The 20502-nt window shown below is 38.6% G+C and overlaps 1 protein-coding gene across 1 annotated transcript in view; it reads left to right on the forward strand.

Moving 5' to 3' along the window:
- Nucleotides 1-839: 839 nt before the first annotated feature.
- LOC139740818 (polycystin-1-like protein 2) overlaps nt 840-20502 on the forward strand; it is a 37994-nt gene continuing 18331 nt past the window's right edge. Inside the window, exons 1-13 of the mRNA XM_071651390.1 lie at nt 840-1152; nt 3996-4160; nt 6512-6619; nt 8632-8642; nt 9828-10059; nt 12036-12592; nt 13629-13856; nt 15174-15357; nt 15951-16103; nt 16447-16636; nt 18615-18868; nt 19191-19421; nt 20087-20232. Of these exons, the coding sequence (XP_071507491.1) occupies nt 840-1152; nt 3996-4160; nt 6512-6619; nt 8632-8642; nt 9828-10059; nt 12036-12592; nt 13629-13856; nt 15174-15357; nt 15951-16103; nt 16447-16636; nt 18615-18868; nt 19191-19421; nt 20087-20232 (2772 nt within the window). The remainder of the gene's footprint in view (nt 1153-3995; nt 4161-6511; nt 6620-8631; nt 8643-9827; nt 10060-12035; nt 12593-13628; nt 13857-15173; nt 15358-15950; nt 16104-16446; nt 16637-18614; nt 18869-19190; nt 19422-20086; nt 20233-20502) is intronic.

Consider the following 20502-nt stretch of genomic DNA (forward strand, 5'->3'; position numbering starts at 1 on the left):
AGTAAATTTGAGATTTAAAAATGTACCCCATATTATTTCAGAAACAGTTTGCAAGTCCTTTCATTACCTCAGTTAAAAAAAGTGTTTTAAAAAGAATAGTGTGAGTCATTACAAAGAAAAACTGAGGAATGATTTATGAACTGATTTTAATCCAGAACCAAAACATGAAAGTTATATAAGCATGATTTAAACCATTAGTTTGTTATTAATATTTGGTAGCTATTTAAGATTTAAGCATTTTTTCTCATTGTATGACTCTATGATCTATTTTGTTATTTCGTTTTTGAATCACATTGTATGTTATTATTCACCATTTTGTGAATTCTTTTGTTGTAACTAATTCTTTTTTTCTTCTCATTTTGTGTTGTATTGTATTGTATATTCCTATATGTTTTTTCATCTGTGCATGGACATGTTGAAAAACAGCCTTTGGCTAAATCCTGTTGCCCTACTTATATGAATGAATGCAATGAAGCAAAAAGACATCCAAAATGTTGCATTTAGGATCTCATATATGTCAAAGTGTTGCATTTAGGATAAAAAAGTGACGTACACAAAGAAAATGTAACTAAGAAAATCTAATTATTATTCTCCTTTGTCTCTTTGTGTGTCACGAGTTGTGTGAAATGGTGATTTAATGATATTTTACCTGTATAATGAGGTCAAACAGTGTGGTGTAGCTGAAATACATTTATAGTTTTGATTTGGAATTCAAAGTGATAACATGCTTAGAACATTGTACACATACTTGTATTGAACAATATTCTGAGGTTTATGGCATTTTCTAGCCATTTCCAAACTTAATGGAGTATGTCCTATTTTCTTCTTGTCCAGAAATCATGTACGCCTGCGAAAATGCAACCATAAACGTAGAGTGTGAAAGTGATGAATACATAGACGTCATTTCTGCCAGTTACGGCCACTGGGGGAATGCAGGTTGGCCGGAACAGCTAGACAGCTGCTCAAGTGTGCCGTCACATAGCACAGCATGTCATGCAGCAACCTCTGTTGATGTAGTTCAAGCAACCTGCCGCGGCAATCAGATGTGCGAAGTGGTTGCTGGAAATGAAGTGTTTGGGGACCCCTGTCAGGGCGACAGAAAGTTTTTGGAGGTCTCTTATGAATGTAAGAATTTTGAGTGCTTTGAAGATGGTACATACAATAAATCATTTTGTTGTTGAAGCTCTGAATATGATGGTATTTCCATGTAAGTCAACCAGTATTTCATTTACTCTGCACAAATCTAGAATTAGAGCCAATGTTTTCTTTCCTGTATCTTGTTAACAGACAACATCTAATACAGCTCGATATACATTCCTGCACAGTGAAATGCCAAACTTTAGGTGAAAAACTGTGATGTCTGTTTGTTTATTTATTCATTTTAGTTTTTGGTCATGCATGACAGTTGTGAAGTTTCATCCGTAAAGTTTTAACAAATAATCGTTGCCCTTTTTGTCTACATACAATGAATGGGGATTCATGAGTGCACTAGGACCTTCAACTTTTGACCCCCTCCCTTTCTCTTAAAAACAATTTATTTCCATATCATATCTTTTTGTATTTTATATATCATATCTTTTTCTATTTTATGGGATAGGACCATCAAATGTGGTGCGTTAGATACTGTAAAACGAGAAATGTTCGCGTGCATTTTAATTTCGCGAATTTCGCGAGCGCCAAGATTCGCGAAATTAAAATGCATGCGAAATTTCTTATCTACACTATATGCATTGAACGCAAGAGGCAATTCGCGAAAATTTCTTGCCACGAAAAAGGCCGTCGGCTCCAATTCGCGAAAATTTTGTGCCGCGAATATATCATGTTTTACAGTATTACCTGCTCGAAAGCTTAGAATCTTTCGGAATGTAACCTTAACTATATCTAGCTTAGAATCTTTCGGAATGTAACCTTAACTATATCTTACATGGCATCATTTGTTTCCTTGGTTTTGTGCTAAAAGGTCACAATCAGAAGTCAGTAGGTCTCAGTCATTGAATAAAGGGTTACAGTTTGTAATTCAAAAGGTTCATTATTCTGAAGCTGCATTAATCCAAAAATGAAGTAAGGTTCATTACTTTGAAGGTTCGTTATTTCGAAATCCAAAAAATGAAATAACATTTAGTGACAGAATACAGTAATTATTACAAAGATAGGAGGAAGACACACACACACCCACGCCCATAAATATGCATGCAGAGACATTTATAAATACACAAACACATACACATACTTGTTGATGAAGTGGAATGTACAATCATAATCTGTATTAACTAGATATTAAATATATATCTGTATCAACTCTAGAGATGAAAAAAAAAAATTTCCCTCCATCCTCTGTATGGAGCTTTCATTTTCGGATTTGGAATAAAGGGATGGTATAGCATTGACAGAGGTGAGGATTCAGCTTTTAACTTTTTGCAAGATAGATATTTAGAAACCATTCTGAAATGTTAAAGAGCATGCAATTCTAAGAGCAATTCAAAATTTATTTGATGAAAATCGGTTTTGAAGTGGCTGAGATATCCAAAAACAAAGTAAAACAATGCAATGCCTATGAAAAGGTTCATGGGTCCCACCTATTATTAGGATTGCTTCGTACTTGGCTATCTCAGCCATTTCAAAATATCAATTTTCATCAAATAAACTTAGAATTCCTGTTAGAATTATATGCTTCTCAGGGGTGGATCCAGGAATTATGTAAATGGGGGGGGGGGGGGGAGGGGGCGCAACTTATATTTCTGGTGCCACTTCCGGGTTTCATGTCATTTTTTCTTTCCATCTCTTTTGTTTTTAACGAAAAATAAAGGGGGGCGTGTGCCGGTTGCGCCCCCCCTCTGGATCTGCCACTACTTCTTCATACTGTATACGCTATGATTTTCGCGTACATAAATTTTCGCGAATTGCCGCTGTCACACATTTTCGCGAGTGGTTAAATTCGCGATTGGGAGACCAGAGAAAATATGAAATGGCAAAGAAAGTGTGAATTTTCAACTTACTAGCAAACAAGAATGATACTAGTTATACACTGCATGAAAAAAAAACTTACCAAACTCTGCGAACTAGTAAGTTAGAATTCAACATTTTTGAAGTGGTTAAGTCCATCGCGCTAGATTTCTGAGTGGTCCCCTTGCGATAATGGATTGGCTCTCTACAGTATTCGTAAGTAGACGTGGACGTGCGTAAACAAGCTTAGCCAGTATGATCTGTTCGGTAAGCCGTGACATGGTATACTAGTACTGAAATGTTCGTATCATCAAGGCAAGGGATTCATTTTGGAAGGCAATATTTTCGCGTGTTGTTAATTTCGCGAATAGCTCCCGACTCGCGAAATTCACGAAAATAAAACCCACGCGAAATATATAGCGTATACAGTATTTCATGAGAGGTTTCTACCAATAATTATCTAAAAGAAATCATGATTGAAAAATGTTGGAAACCTGAAGCCCCACCTCAACAGAAACTGCCTGTACTATCCCTTTAATGAACCTCTGGAACAATGAACCCTATTTCGTTTTTATATCAACGAACCTTTAGAATAATGAACCTATGGAATAATGAACCTTCCGAGTAAAGACCCTTATTTCATTTTCGGATTAACAAACCATTGAAATAACGAACCATATATTCATTTTGGGAATAAATCTTCAGAATAACAAACCTTCAGAATAATGCCACAAATGTTCGGATTAACGAGCCCTTTTTCATTTTTGGACGAACAAACCTCAAAGTATTGGGAGTTTATGTGTTTCAGAATGACAAACCCTCGAAATAATGAACATCACCAATGTAAAGGGAATCTTAATTCACTAAATGGAGTAATTTATCATAATTGTTACTCAAAACCAGTAGAAAGGAAAGGATTTTGTTTGGTAGGAACAGAGTTTTATAAGATCTCTTTAGACTGAGTTCTGCTCTATCATTATGATGCCAACAATGTTTTGTTTTACTTTGGTTTTGGTCTTATTTTGTCCTCCAATGGCTACGGGAACACTCAGGTATGAAGAGATGTCCTGCAGACTGGGTGTATGAACCGACCGGGAAGTCCTGCTTCTTGCTCATCGATACTTACCTAGGTTTCATGGATGCATTGGATGAATGCCGCGGTCTAGAGGGTGATCTGACAAGCATACATTCTCTAGAGGAGAATAACATTGTAGGAGGTAAGATTTTTTTTTTCTGTGTGTACGTCTCTATGTTTATGATATTTTCTCACTTGTTAGATGAGTACACGCATTTAAAACCATCAAATGATCCTAGCTCTGTTAATACACTGGGCATATGTGCTGTAAGATAATCCGAGGAGAAAATTCATACGATTGATGTCTGCGGTAATGAAAGCACACTGGATGAATTCCGGAAAATTTGGCGAAGTTTTTTCTGACATATAAAATGGACCAATCTAACAGCAGCAGACAGTGTGTTGTAGCTGAAACAAATATCGTAAGTGGATTCATTACTACTGAAGAAGAGGTTGAATCACTTCGAATTAGCCTAATTATGATATTCTCTGAAAGAAATATTGGCACACTTCAAGTTTGAAAAGACCCGCCAAACAATGGTGAATATATAGAAGAAACAGGTCAATTAAACCACCTAGTGTGGCCGTGTGCTGAATGCGTACCTCAAACAGTAGCTATAAGGCCAAGCGAATGCTGACAATGACTTTGGCCAAAATGTTTCGGGCAGAGCAAGCTAGTGCATGAGAGATGTAGAATTTTACATTTTATTTGATAGATTGTCATTACTGTTGATCTTTTTAAAGCAGAGCATTCAAATGACACAGAAAAGTATTAGAGTCACTTTGCATTGGTATGGCATTTATCCCGCCTATGTATCAATACAATGCTCCTATGAAAAAAGCTACACCTTTGAATCTGTGCATTGTCTGTAGGATATAGTCAGCTTTTGCTTTCTGAGTTCATTCAGTAGGTAGATTTCAGTAGGTTTTCAAAGGAAGAAGAATGGTATTCTTTGTGTTGCACAAATCTTTTCCTTGAGGTGGGAAAATAACTGAGGCTTGCTTAAACTCTGTTTGCAGTTTCATGAAATATTATCCATGTTTAATATCTTTGAATGTACACTTGAAAATTTCTTGATACAAGGTAACGACAAATATCAGGAAAAACATAACACCACTTCCCCCATCCCCTATAGGTTTTGTTATACTGTTTCTGATTTCCTGACTCTCAAGCATTTTGGTTACTGGTAGTCATACATTTAGATCAGGGTTGAATTCTCAACCTTTTATAACATAAGACCCACTTTGGCTCGTATGATTTTTTAGACATTTTTTTAGGTTCAATAAGGTAGAATACAAATATTTCTTTATTTTTGGTCGACATTTATGTGGCCAACCTGAGAGAGCTTCGCGGCCTACTGGTTGAGAAGCAGGGCATTAGATAACACTTATTATGATCACTTTGTCTTCAAATTTCACCATTTGTGCCTTTTTTAAATGGGAAGTAAAGGTAATTATGTAATGTTCTAATTTAAGTTAAATTGCTTCACATCTATCCTTGCTCAACAGAGTACTCAACAGATTTTTAGAGAAGTGTCAAACAGTTTGCAATGTCCAGAGCTACATGTAGCTATGACCATGAATCACAAAACCCACAAAATGTTGCACGGGCTGGTAATAATGGTAGTTTTGATCCTTTTCCGCAAAAGTAAATTTTCTTTTGATAGGCTTTCTATCACTTATTTCAGTGGATTAGGAACATCAGATTTCAGTGAGTTAGGCTGCGTTTAACAACTTTCCCATGTTTGAAATGCAATTTTGTACCAACTATCAGAATGTGTTTGCAAATGCCTGTCGGATCACGTTTCTTAATTTGTTGCATTTATCAAGTCTGTCGTGAGTTGATTGGGAGGCCTTAATTGCCTCTGCACAGCTCCACTGGGCAGCTTAACCCAAGAAGGGGAGATGTGTAGTTGGCAGTAATTGGAGTGGGTTTACAAGCTAGAAACTGCTTTCAAAACAATTCACTTTGCATTTATCAACTCTACAGAAACAAGTTTCTGGCTCAAATGCATTTGTGATTACACTATTTCCGCGTTTCAGAAACACATTTATAACCCAATTATCAAAACAGTTTTGCGTTAAACAAATGCTTAAAACACCCTGAAAGTTGTTGGGTACCGGTACCTTAATTCTGCACCAGAAGAGAGTTGATAAACGTACTCTAAGGTGTATAATCAACATTAGACAATCTGTGCTTTCCCATTCTGACCTAAGTTTCAATATCCTGTGTGGGATTTGTGTGTGTATGTGATGCAGGGTTGCCTATGCAGTGTAGTATTTCAAGGCATATCAGCTTTATTGCAATGTGTAATTTTGTGTCTTGGACTGCTCCAGTTTGTTCGTTTGTTTGTTTGTTTTTAAAATCAACATTCATTTTGTAGCTGCTACAAGGCAAGTGTATTTTGCTCACATTCTGTTTCCTATAAGCACACACAGGACAGAAAACCTAAAGACTAATCACCTTCACAAGTTTCATGTTTTGTCTTTAAGACATGAAGATATGGGCCATAGTTTGGATTGGATTGACTGACTCTGAAGTGGAAGGCTCCGTGGAAAGTTGGGCAGATGGATCACCAGTGACATATACAAATTGGAAAGGTATGACATTCCGCTACTGCAATGAAGAACAAGAGTAATTTCTTTCAAAACAGCAAACAACAGCATACTGTAAAAGTGGAAATTTTCGCGGTGTTGAAATTTTTGCGGTGTTGAAATTTTCGCGCAACCGGAAATTAGCGCGAAAATAAAAGCACGCGAATATTTTTAGCTCCCAATATATTCCAGTAGTTGATGTCTGGATTCCGCGGAATTAAAACACACGAAACTCTTCTTACCCGGTCGAGCACAAAAAATTAGTCGCGCGAGAATATCCACTTTTATAGTACCTACCAATGTCTCAGGGATTACCAGAAGCAATCAAAGTTGCCTCTTGCTAGGCAAGATGTTTTGTTGTGAAAGGTTTGCAGTAGAATGTGTGATGATATTGAAATTACCACTTTGTCATGCTGTCTTGAAGTTTGTCCTTGAAAAGAAATGATCTCTAGGTTCTCTAAAATCTGTAGGTTCTCTTAAGGACTCAACCATCATTCACTTTGAGTGTAGTACTGTCCTATGATGTCATCTTGAAGCTATTCTTTTTTTGGTCTGTTTTCTTTTCAAACAAGAATATCAGCCATGAAAGAATCAGCCATGAAATGAAATCTTGCCAAAATTTCGCGCCAACTGTTTCACTCTTACTCATGTTGGAAATACAGGCACATACAATTATAGGCATTTTCACAACTTGCATTTTCAAAATTAGAGATATAATCATTCAAGACAAATATTGTGCTAGTCTGTTTTTGTCGAGCCCACCGGAGGTGCGGGGAGACTGAGGGATCGCCTGCGGCGTCTGTCCATCCGTCGTCCGTCCCTCCGTCGTCCGTCCCTCCGTCGTCCGTCCCTCCGTCCCTCCGTCTCTCTCCGTCCGTCGTCCATCCGTAATGCTACTAAAACTTGAATAACTCTCTACTGAGGACTTTAATTTCAATCAAACTTAGAGGAAAGAGTGGTTATACAAAGTTACACATTTTACCAAACATCAAAGTCACCTCAAGGTCAAAGGTCACAGGTAGGGGTCAATGAACTTTAGGGTCCAATGTTGAGTTTTTACAGTGCGTTTCGATTATGGCTCATAACTTTTGATGTACACTCTACTGCAACTTACGCAAAGTGGTATTTCCCACAATTGATCCTCAAGTTGTGAGCAATTTACAAAATACAGAAACTTCATGGAAATGACAAGCTTTCTTTGTTTTGTCCCGGCCCCTGCATACTTTTATTCACTAGCTTCAGCTGATGTAAATTCCACATTATCAAATCCCCCAGATTATAAGGATGCAGTCTTGTAGAGCACTAGGCCCCCTACCTGTAGCTTAAAGGAGGAGAAGACAAAAGTACACAAATGTGTATACTGTATCAATCAATCAATTTAATATCGAAACAAAACACATTGAAACTACAAAACAAATCTCATTTTAAAAGATTCTTTACATTAATTGCAAATGTAAATGCCCACAAAGAAATACTCTCTCAATTTTATGAAAGAAAAGCTATGTATCTGTGACAATAAGTATGATTATTATGAAACACATGTTTGCTTCTGATTCTGTTATGACAAAGCAATGTGCCGAATATTTCATGAGGTTTTTATTATCGCAAATTTCTGAAGTCAGGCGCTATTTGCGCAAAGATACATGAAAATAATGACTCTGATCCCAATATGAATGTGACGCACACATATACATTTCTCTGTTCAGTACAGTACTCCACGATTGCAAATTTAACCACTTGCAAAATCGTTGGCAAGTTCTGATAAGATTCGCAAAAATTTAGACTCGCTAAATATATGGCGTATACAGTACATTACAACAGCAAGGGCTCTTAGCACATACTTTAAATATTTCCATGATAAATCGTGTCATTTGTGAAAAAACTTGTAAAACATGAGAACAACATTAAGATATATTACAGTAGTGTATAAACAGAACTCTTCATGAAATGTAGGGTACTATACCTTGAATATTAGGGTGAAATCCAAAGATCTCTATGTCTTCCCAGACCTAATGTAGGCTCCCTGAAAGTAAGGTTAGCACAGTAATGGGAGGGGTATATTGTGTATTAGAAGACTTTTTTGCAGCCCCCTCTATTTCCAACAATTTTGATTTGGTATTACTGTCATAAAATTTGCAATTATGTACTATTATATTTTAATTCACACTATTTTTGTAATTAGTAACATTGCACTGGTTTTGTAGGATTATTTGTATTTAAATGTCTTATTGCAATTGCATTTCTTGTGGGAAATGAAATAAATCAAACAAATGAAATAAAAATATCGATTCTAGTGAGGTTACTGTAAAAGTGGATATTTTTGCGTGACTGATTTTTTGCGCTCAGCCGGATAAAAAGAGTTTCGCGTGTCCTTAATTCTGCGGAATCAAGATGTCAACTACTGGAACATATGGCATGCAAAAATATTCGCATGTTTTTATTTTCGCGGTAGTTTCTCGTTGCGCAAAATGCGCGAAAATTTCAACTCCGCAAAATTTACTATAAATGGAGAAACAATTATTGCTATAAAGGCAGAATCATCATTACCACCATTGACAAAGAGAGTGATAGCAGAAGTAAAAGTAGTGAGCGTAAAACTTCATAACAGACTCTTGCTGCTGGGAAGTGAGTGCTGTAAAACATATTTTCGCGGCATGAAATTTTTGCGAATGGGAGCCGGCGGCTTTATTCGCAGCATGAAATTTTCACAGGTTGCCTCTAACATTCAATGCATATAGTGTAGATAAGATATTTAGCGTGCATTTTAATTTTGGGAAACTTGGCTCTCACGAAATTTGCTAGATTAAAATGCATGTGAACATTCCTCGTTTTACGGTATGCTGTTTTATATTCCTTGTTTATCCATGATAAATATTCTATGGAAGATGCTGCTGGACTATCTAAGCTTAACAATGTCAGTATATCGGAAAATGGTATGTACTCTTGTTTTGCAGCCCTTTTTTAGCATTCATATTGATACAATATATTGCATTATACAGTGAGTGTTTTTTAATGGAAATATCAGTGCAGATGTTAAGAATTTGTGTTGTATCTTTTTTTCCCCTTCAAATCAAATGTTCATTTTAGTAATCGATAGGCAGAATGAGGTACATGACTGTGTTGCGATAAATTCAAAGCAGTGGGCATGGAGGGACTGCTCAGAGCAACGTCGTAGTGTATGCAGGATGGGATCCCAACCCCTTTTATCTGATAGTTATCCTACGACTCGATGGCCACCATCGTCCACCCTGGGTCATGCGACATCTTCTCCCACTGTGCAGCGGCAGCCATTTACCACTCCAAGCCATACCACAGCTACCCCGGCAGTGCAAATGCAGCCAGTTTCCACTCTCAGCCATACAATTTCTACGTCCACTGTGGGGCTTGCTGCTGCCCCATCAACCACGCCCCAAACGCCATCACCACTGAATCCCATGACAATGCTGGTTACTACTGCTAGTAATGTAGTTACGCAGAGTGCGCAGGATGATACGAATTCTGTGGTTTCTGCCAACAATGCTGCCACATCTATTCCTGCATGGACAGTGCAAATATCCTCTCCAAATGTGCCTAACAGCTACATTCTCGTAGACCTCTTCCACTATCCAGATGGTAAGCCTGTATGTGTGTGACTGCTTTTATATGTTACTCTGCATCAGAAAAGCAACAAAAAAGTTGCCAGATACGAATTTTAGGTTGAGGGTACCTTCTAAAAGAGCAGACATTAAGCTTTAAAGTGATGTATAACTCAATTCACATGGACTCTCCTAACCTATCTTAACATCGGAAAGAAAGCATACACTCTGGAAAAGTGTGTACTGAGTAAAGAGGCTCTGAAGTCTATCTGGGTCTATTTGAGCTCATAAGCTGAAAGTCAGCTGGATGCGTGCAGTGAATGGGACAAAAAAGAGGATGCAAAACTTCATAGCAACAGCAGTGAATGAATTATTTGATTCAGCTGAAATTGATCATGCTCTATTAACACGTTCTGTCCATAATTAATACCAACTTTCAAAGCAGTAGCATTGTATTTTTAAAAGTTATTAGAGTTGAAAGTAAAGAGTGTATAAAAGGTTTTTAAGACCTGAAAAAGGTCTCTCAGACACAACTAACCACGCTATTCTAAAAAAAAAAAAAATGTCATAGAAAAACTGCTAAAAACACAATTTCCCATTTGTTGTACTATTCCTAACTTTAGCATAGTGTAGAAGACGTGCTGTTTCAGAAAATAAAAAAACTGAAGATTGAATAGGTTGGCCCATTTCACCTATGTTGAGTCCTCGCACAAAATCAGGGCGTGCGACTTTTTGTTGGTTTTGTGATGCTCGATCACATATTTGAGTTGCAATCATTTTTGTCTGCTGAGTCTGCTGAGCATTAAATACAAACCGAAGTGGTACCAGAGGCATTGTTTCCACATAGGAATTGTCTCTCCCGCCTGAATTCAAACGGTCTGTCCATCTGCCCTGGATCTCATCATTTTGTACAAACAAAATACTTACAGGCGTTCTGTATTTTATGCAAATATGCTGACTGGCTTTTAGGCAAAATCCTGTGTGATAAAAGTTCAAGAAACTAAAGATAGTTGATGTTATCTAAAAGTGGCATCAACATATAGCATGCACTTAAAGAATCATGAAAACTTTTTTTTTTCTTTTTTTTCAGAAGACAACCAGAACAGTTGAAAACTTTGTTTTTGTTATGTGTATTAATTTCAGTTAAAAACTTTGTCCTTGTAATGTGTTTTATGTCAACTGAACCTCACGATTTTGATATGGGCAAGGGCCCCTTTTAAGCATCTCTGTACAAATTGTATGCATGTGTGTTGGTGTCTATACATGTGTGTGCATATATATATGTTTATAAATTACAACACAATACAGTGGCGGATCCAGGGAGGACCGCAACAGGCGCACGCCCCCCCCCCTTATTTTTTGTTGAAACAAAAGAAATAAAAAGGAAAAAAATGGGGGAGGGGTGCTTGCGCCCCCCCCCCCCCCTTTTATTTTGTAAACGCACCCCCTCTTTACGGAATTCCTGGATCTGCCCCTGCAATATGCCAACATGGAGTAACGTTATAGGAGGGTAAAACCGAAAATTGTTGAGCTCATTATGAATACATCCTGACTTTGGTTAAAGAAAAATGTACAGTCCCTCAGCGGGGAAAGCTGCATTTCTCTGAAATCTTGTTTTTGAGCTTCTTAAAAAACCCCAAAACTCTCCCACTGAACAAATGCTCTGAAGAAGAAATAAACTCACATCTCTGTTTTAAAGAGTTGTTGGTTTTTTTTTTGTAACATCTGACATTTTTACGGAAATGTGTTCCCATATATCATCACTTCCACTCCTCCTCAGTGTCAGTGGCCTGTTTGAATAAGTTTTGTCAAATCAGTTGATTTTTTGTTTCATCTCCTCTATTTAGATTACACACCAGCCTCATCCTTCAGTGTGAATGAAACCGTCATTGCTGTCGCTGCAGTAGTTGGCCCATTCCAGCCGGGATCACCTGTGGCATGGTCGGTTACAGATCATTTCACTGAGCAAGAAATCCCCTTTGAGCAACACTCTCCACAGAGTATTCTCATCATGTTCAACTGGCCCTCCGTTTTTACTCTCTATGCATCTGCACATGGAAATGAAGCTAATCTTACCACGTATATGAATGCTACAGTCCTGCCAGCAGCACGCATTCAGTGCTCAAGGAGGACGTATGCAGGGGAGGAAGTGTGGTGCGCTTTGCTGTGCCGTGGTATGCTGCCACGACATTCGCATTTTGTCATCACTTTCGATGATAGCGACGACCAGGGGACCTCTGTTCAGCCGGCAGATTGGTCGCTTGATGATTTGCCAGAGGACCTTGAGGGCAGTGTAGCATCATTTCGAGGCTTTCTTGCAAGCTTTGCCAGTAACATGTACAGTGACATTGGATCCTACAATGTCTCTGCAGAGATCTTCAACACGTTAGCTGCTCAGGTCCAGGTAAAGTTCACTGAAGTTGGAGCAAAAATTTAAGAATTTATGCTTTTCGGTATGTTCCTTTTTGCTACGCCATTTTTACTAATTTTGCAACAAAATCTGCACATATCATTCCATAGTGAAATAAATTTCTGGAAAAAAAATATATGTAACATTTAACTGAGGTTCCCAATATTGTAACAGCATAAATTTTTGATCATATATCTTCATAGAAACATACCTCCCTTGTATATCCGAAGTGCTGAGTACTTTGAAAAGAGGCACTTGTCAGAAAGCAGCACAATAAACCGCAAAATGTCCTGCTTGTAGGAGAGTGTATCAAGTGCTGCATGCAAATGGTCAGACATACACATTGCACATGTGGAAAATGCTAAACTTACCAACATGTGCATTATCATCTATATAGGACATTTTAGCAACGCATTAAAAACGTGTATTGTTGTCCACTCACTTTTTACCGTTCAATATGAGAGCATATTGAATGAAATGCATACGCTAACGTAGTAATTTCCCATAGGCTACTGTTATTGTTGCTGGCTGTTCAGTAAAATGCTGTATTATGTCTTTATGTCTAGTGTGCGAAATCTTGTTACAATCCACAAGCACGCAAACATCTTGCTAGTTGTTTGCTCCATACGCAGTTAGTTGTGTAGGGGCTTCCCCTTTTTCAGCGCTGGGATGGGACTGCTGAGTCAAATTCAAAGACGAGTAGAAGAAGGCCTATGGTATTTTTGTGCAGTTTATGCATTCTCTACGTGGTTATAGATGATGTCTTTTGAAAATGATAATCAACTGATTTTATACACACATACATGTATCACAAGGATAAAACAAAAGTGAATGTTGCTGCCTCACAAACATCTAAATGTTTGCATAGTTCATTCAACAGTGTGACTGTGTTGGTCAGTGTCAGATTTTATTGGACATGTCAATCAGAGGTCTTGTTTTTCGCGAGCTCTGTACATGTCCACTCTGAAAATACTCATGTGGTAAAATGTAATGTTTATCACTCCTGTGTTGCCGTACCTGTATATATTAGGTGGAAGTGACCAAAAGGCCTAGATGCATCACCTCACTGGCAATCATAGGAGGGTCAGATAATGCCACTCAGCCACAGCCCTACCTACGATGTTCAGACATCCACGTCTCTGCCAGGGTCAACATTGACGATGACTGCGCAGCATATCTAACCACCTCATTCGAATGGAGGATTTTAACATCTTCAGTAGATGGTGAAGTAGTGGCAGCTTTTGAGCTGGTGACTCACGTAAGCTGCACAGTAACTGGCATTTTCCACATGTTCAATCATTTTGTAAATGTGTGTGTGTGTGTGTGTATAGGGGAGGTAATTAGCAATGGGCTCTCTATTGGTGGCTCCATAACATTTGCTCCGGCAACAATTGCTCTCTAATGAAATAGATTTGCATGCTAAGCCAAACATAAAACATAACCCCAACCATAATCCTAATCCTCACATCAAACTAAGCCTAAAACCCTATCACAACCCTAACCATAAGTCCTTGGAGAAAAGAACACTGGAGCAGTTGTCACATTAGAAAATGTGTTGCCTCTGTGGTCATCCATATGAAAAAGGAAAAAGGAAAAATACTTTAGTAGATCAAGAGAAGACAAGGAGACAGTTGTTCAGTGCCTCTGCATGGTAGCTCTGTAGAACATTGAAACTTGCATGTCTGTGTGAACAAACTGCATATGTGGGTGCACACACACACACACACACACACACACACACACACACACAAATAAATCCTCATGCAGTCACAATACTCCTACTTAATTGCTTCCGTGGAACTCAACATCCAAACAAAATGTTGTGGCTTAGCTGTGAATTACATAAAAAGTAGAGCCCATTAAAAAAACCCATTAGATTGTTTAATTCATGATTCATAACAATAGCCTTGAAACAAAATTTTGTCTATGAAACATAAAGCTTTATTCCATAAGTTAAAGGACAAGTCCACCTTCATATACATAAGGATTGAGAGAATGCAGCAATATCAGTAGAACACATCAGTGAAAGTTTGAGGAAAATTGGACAATCCGTTCATAAGTTACGAATATTTTAAGTATCTGCGCAGTCACTGCTGGAAGAGAAGACTACTACAGTGTATGATGTCACATGCGTACAACTTTATAAGGAAAATAAAAAGAGAATTTCACAAATCTTTACTTTTTGAATAAAGTGCACAGTTCTTCGACTTGCTACTGACATATGTTTAGGGTAATATTATTCCCCCTGCCTTCTGAAAGAGAGAAGTCAAGTGTTCTTTTGTTATGGGAGAAAAATGGAAATATGTTGAATTTTCTTTATTCTTTCTTTATATCGTTGTACTCATGTGACATCACAAGCTATAGTAGTCTTTTCATCCAGCCGTGAGTGAGCAGAAACTTCAAAAATTCATAACTTTTTAACGGATTGTCCGATTTTGCTCAAACTCTCACTGATGTGTTCTACTAATATTGCTGCATTCACTCAACCCACATGTCTATGAAGGTGAACTTGTCCTTTAATGTAGTCTTAAAAGTGTTTACTCTGTAGACCCTCTGCCAACATTTTTTTTGACAGTCATCCCAAGTGATCATACCTAGCCACACCCTGGACATCAGTTCACATGACCTGAAGCTGCAAGTTCTGTCTGTTGACAAGCGGTCAGGGGAAGTGGTGGGTGACCGGAGAACCACAAGCTGGTTGAGAATCGAGCCTTGCGACCTTGTGGCAGTCATCAAAGGGGGAGTGTCTCGGTCCCACAGTAAGTGTGGTGGTCATCTTATATCTGGGGGCGTTTCATCAACGAGTTCGTCGGAGGTTTTCACCGACGAATTTGCTATCAGCCAATCAGATGCAAGGATTTCAGTAGCTTTTAACAGTTGTCAGTGTAAATCACTGACGAAAAGTTACATGAAACGCCCCCAGGTGTCTCAAAGGAACCCCCTCAAGGCAGTGTTTCATGAAACACATGTCAGTCACTAGCAACTGTTTTAAACTACTGAAATCCTTTGCATCTGACTAGCTGAGAAAAAATTTTTCAGTGAAAAAAATCACTGACAAAATCCTTGATAAAAAAAAAGTGCCCTCCTAGAAATTCTTTGTCCCTTATGAATCCCCAGAAAATCAAATGAACACATGAAACATTTTGCTAGGTACAGAAAATGGTATTGAGTAGCTGAAAACTTCACTTGTATAGAATTGCAATCTATGGTACCTCCACAGAAGCAGCTGTTCTGATCCCAAGACTGCAACCTCTCATACCCATGTTTTACTGTTTAGCCAAATTTTGATATGTGATTCACAAGTGTCCCACCATGTTTGTGTGTGTTTACTTGTGTGTGTCTTTACTGTAAGGTGTCACTTCGGACCTGGTGGTGGATGGGACCTCATCCCACGACCCAAACAAAGCACAGGGCTCACATGGATCCTTGGCTTTTTCTTGGTACTGCTTACTGGCTGATAGTGACTCAACATATGAATCCCTTGAAGAAGCTTTATCAAATTTTGGTAAGTATTCGTAGATGACAACTTAGTATGTCATTCTGTTAAAGGTTCATTGGGGTTTTTTTTATTCAAAACATGTGCATTAGAAATTCTTCCAATAACAAGGATCTACTTCATCATTTTATAAAACAAGTAACACATCATTTCGTTCAAGCGTTAGTGTAATTACCCACACTTGGTACCTTCAAAACAGTCCAAAAACAACCTAAGCTATTGCCTTGGGCATGTCTTGAACTGTTCCAAAGGTGCCATGTGTGAACCATTCTTACTAATGTCCTCACTGCTGCCTCACTGATGTGTATTATTGGAGTAATATTTACAATTTATGTCTTTTGTGTAATGGCAGATCCATGCTTTTCAGAAGAGGGTGCTGAGCTGAAATCCAATGCATCCAAGCAGGTGATAAATGCTGAGAAATTGTTAGCTGACACCAGGATGGATTTCTGGCTGGTGATAGCAGTGGAGCAAGGAGTCAGCCGCACAGTACAACAGAGAATAGCAGTAACTGCTGGATATTCCCCAGATATTCTTATCAGGTATGAACCGTAAAAGTATGTAAGACTCAACATTCAAATTTCAGAACAGTGCTGCCGAGCTGTGTGCTCCAATAAGTTTGATATCTCTGTCTCTGTCACTCTATGGAACCAATCCAACCAGGGGCCTGTTTCATACAGATTGATCGTAGGGTTGATTTTACGATTGGTGTGATTCAGAAAAGTTACGCTCGCACTGCTATCAAATCTGTTCTTTGAATCAAGCGTAACTATCCTTATAAAACAGACTTATGATCATAATTCAGGGATGCCAGTTTTCCGGCTTTTTCATATTTCGGTGTCCAATTTCCGGCTTCGTAATATTATTTTCGTCTGTGTGGGAAAGCCGGAAAACACGAGAAAGAAACAAAGAAAGAAAGAAAGAAAAACGAAAAAATATGATCATCTAAACTTACGGGACATTCACTTTCACGATTTCCGTAGTATGTTTCGTATATACTTGGGCATGAGAATATCACAAAACGACTGTCATGCAAAACTAGCGCGATGTTGCTGCTGCTGGCTGGGCCATGGGACATGCAACACGTGCGATGATAGCGATCGAACAGTGTGGTGTTTCTATGCGATGTACTATGTGCGGTCGCGGTGCATGCATCATACTGCGCTCTCGCTGTAGCTACAGCGCTGAGACGGTGTGGCATGTGGTGAGTCGATTGAGTCAGCTGAACGAAGCAAAACTTCGGATTTTACGGCACTAGGACTTCTTTATTTTTGCTACAAATCCCTTTTTTCCCTAGAATACGACCACATTATTGTCTGGAAAGCGTTATACCAGCACGTACGATCGCGATCGAACAACGTGTGGTGTTTCTAGGCGATGTACTATACTGCGGTGCATGGATCATGCTGCGCTCTCGCTATAGCTACAGCGCTGAGAGAGTATAGTGAGTCGATCGAGTCAGCTGAACGAAGCAAAACTACGGAGTTTAGGGGTTAGGACTTCTTTATTTTTGCTACAAATTCATATCTCTGGATTAGATTTGAGGGGAGAAGAGCCCTCAGAAATGCTCAGATTGCACCAGAGAGCATCTAAGAACCCCAGAGCTTCCAGGGCCCTTGAGCGGGCCCTGGACCCCGGCCGAAGGGACTTCGCGCTTCGCGCTCGTAATGTGCGCTTCGCGCACATCAGTTTCGTTCACAAAAAAATTTCCGGCCCAAGAGCAATTTGCCACTGGCATCCCTGATAATTGATCTTACACTCAATTTGCTGAGAATTGAGCGTCTGTGCATGAGCAGATTTCCCCCCTTCCCCCCCCCCCCCAAAAAAAAAAAAAAGATCATGAGGATTGATTACATTCAGTACAGGAAAACATGTGGTTATAGACATGACATTATGCCTTTGTATTGAGTGGCCAAAGTCTTCACTATTGTGGTTATTTGCACTTTAAAGGTATTAGCCCACATTTGTGAACCTGCAGCAATTGGTCTCATAGTTAGCATGGAGTTTGGGTATGATTGCAGTAACACCTGTGCAAAATTTCGTTCCAATTAGTCCAATACTTTCATAAAAATAAATGAAAATGCACCGTATTCATGCGTATAACGCTCGCTAGCTCCGGTCCACATACGTACTATACATGCATGCGATACATGTTTAAGTTACATGTACGTAGCTAGCCCGCGCTCGTAATTTGATTTTGGGTCGAGTTGACCCGGTTTGAAAATTGATTTTAAAACGATGATTTTCTCTCTTTTATCGAATGGTATAGACAAAGAGCAACAGGTGAGGTATGTTACTGTTATAACTTGTACTTGAAGTCATATTGGACCTGTTTTATGCAGTTTTGATTTTCGTGGGTTTGCAAATGTGGGCTAGTACCTTTAAGTTTTACCTACTATGAGAGGAATCGTGCTGCATAATCGGACATAAAGTTGTTTCAAATATTTACTGTGACCAAAGTAGGTAACAATGCTCATGGACAAGAACCCATAATATACTGCACTCTCTTTGTCCTTCCAGCTGCCTGAGCAACTGTGACAGCTACCTAGATGTGGCTGAGCGGCTCGTTCTGCTGGCAACGTGCACCAGTTGTGAAGAGGACCAATTAGACGTCTCCTTCACTTGGCACCACGTGGCTAGTCATTCCAGTATTGGTGTGGATTTTGATTTTGCCAGCCAAACACTTACCGGACTCCATAGCAACCACTTGGTTGTCAAACCCTTCACCTTTGCATCAGTGGACAAAGCTGGCAGTGTCGTGTTTCGTGTGGAAGGTACGGCATGATTTATAGATTGAGCTGTGCATTAATGAAGTAGCATGGTGCTTGCATATTTCACACCTATTTTATATAATATGCCTGGCACACACTAAACACATTCGAGTTTTGAACATAGAACAACATTTAAAAAAGAAATGAGAGATAGTTCAGACATTAAACTGTTTATTTTTCTTACTGTGTTCATACAAGTCACATAATTTGCCATTTTCTTAGATATAACAATAAAGTTTACAATGTGGATGACACAAATGCTATCATGACAACACATATCAAGTACCATCACCATTAATTATTGTTCCACCATTTCTTCTCATAGGTTCGGTGGGAAATTTCAGCACTCCAGGTTTCACAGAGTACAGCGTCCACTTCAATGCCCCACCATCCCCTGGGGATTGCCGTGTGGAGCCCAGGGAGGGGCATTCCATACAGACACCCTTCACCATCGCTTGTCAGGACTTTGTGGATTCCGACCAGCCCCTTTCTTATGAGATGCACGTCTTCACCAATTTTGATGTCACTGGGGGCAGATTTATCAGTGATAGTCAAGGTGGGTGGGTGATGAAATGCTTCACAGTAATTGCTTATCTAAAATGGTTAGAATTTGCAGTGTGCCTCTCATGTTGCTCATGACTTTTCTCATGGAGGAGGAAAAATCCAAAGGATAAAGAAATTCAAAGTCATCTAAATGTGCTTTACACTTAAAAACTGTACTCTAAACTAACAAAGTTTCCTCAGTGGCTGGTGCTTTACACTTGAACACCGCACTCTAAACGAAAAAAGTTTCCCTAGTGACTGAAACTTATGTGATGTCTGTAAGTCATGTTCAGAACCTTGTCAGTTGACCTCAGGAGAAAATTTGAATAGAATGTATTTCTTGAATGTCAGTATTCACCTTAAAAGTCTTGAATGCAAAGGAAACTTTTGGACAATGGGTGAATGTGGCAAATTTATCTTTTCAGAGTAGATTCTTCTGGAAAAAGATAACATTTTGTGCATGGGTGAAAAATGTCACACTTGCTTTCGTTACTTAGTTATGTTAACTCCTCCACAGATACCAGAATTGTTATGTAAACAGATGTTTTTGTTTGCTGCAATGAATGTCATTCTCCATTCAAGATTTTGCGAGACCTTATGTCATCTGACTACAAAATTCATCTGCCTCACGAAATCATCATGTCTTCATCTTTCTCTTTGCCTTTTTTGTTTAATCAGGATTTCAACTCTATGCAGGTTATGAGACAAGACAAGAAGATCTTTCCATGCCAGTAGGAGAAATGGAAAAAGACTTTGTGGTGTTAATCAAAGTGATTGTAATGGATGCATTCAAAGCCATGACAACTGTCTACCTGAATGCTACAGTAAGCACACTCTCCTTATTACTGTCAATAAGAAAAACAAATAACAGTGCATGTGAAATAATTGTTGGGAAGTTGACTCTTCAAACCCACGTTCTTTATGGTCTTTCAAATTATTTACAAATGAGAAGTAAAATATGGTTCACTTTTTCCAATTTTTTGTTTGGTGTAAAGTGCCTTGAGCACTTAATCAGAATGGAAAATGGTGCTATAAAAATTATATGTTTTATTATCAGTAGTAGTGTTATAACAAACAGACTTTCAAGAATGTTG

The sequence above is a fragment of the Diadema antillarum genome, unplaced genomic scaffold (assembly GCF_040938485.1).
Source record: "Diadema antillarum isolate AM-2024a unplaced genomic scaffold, OU_Dant_1.0 seq00000886_RagTag, whole genome shotgun sequence".
Taxonomy (NCBI): domain Eukaryota; kingdom Metazoa; phylum Echinodermata; class Echinoidea; order Diadematoida; family Diadematidae; genus Diadema; species Diadema antillarum.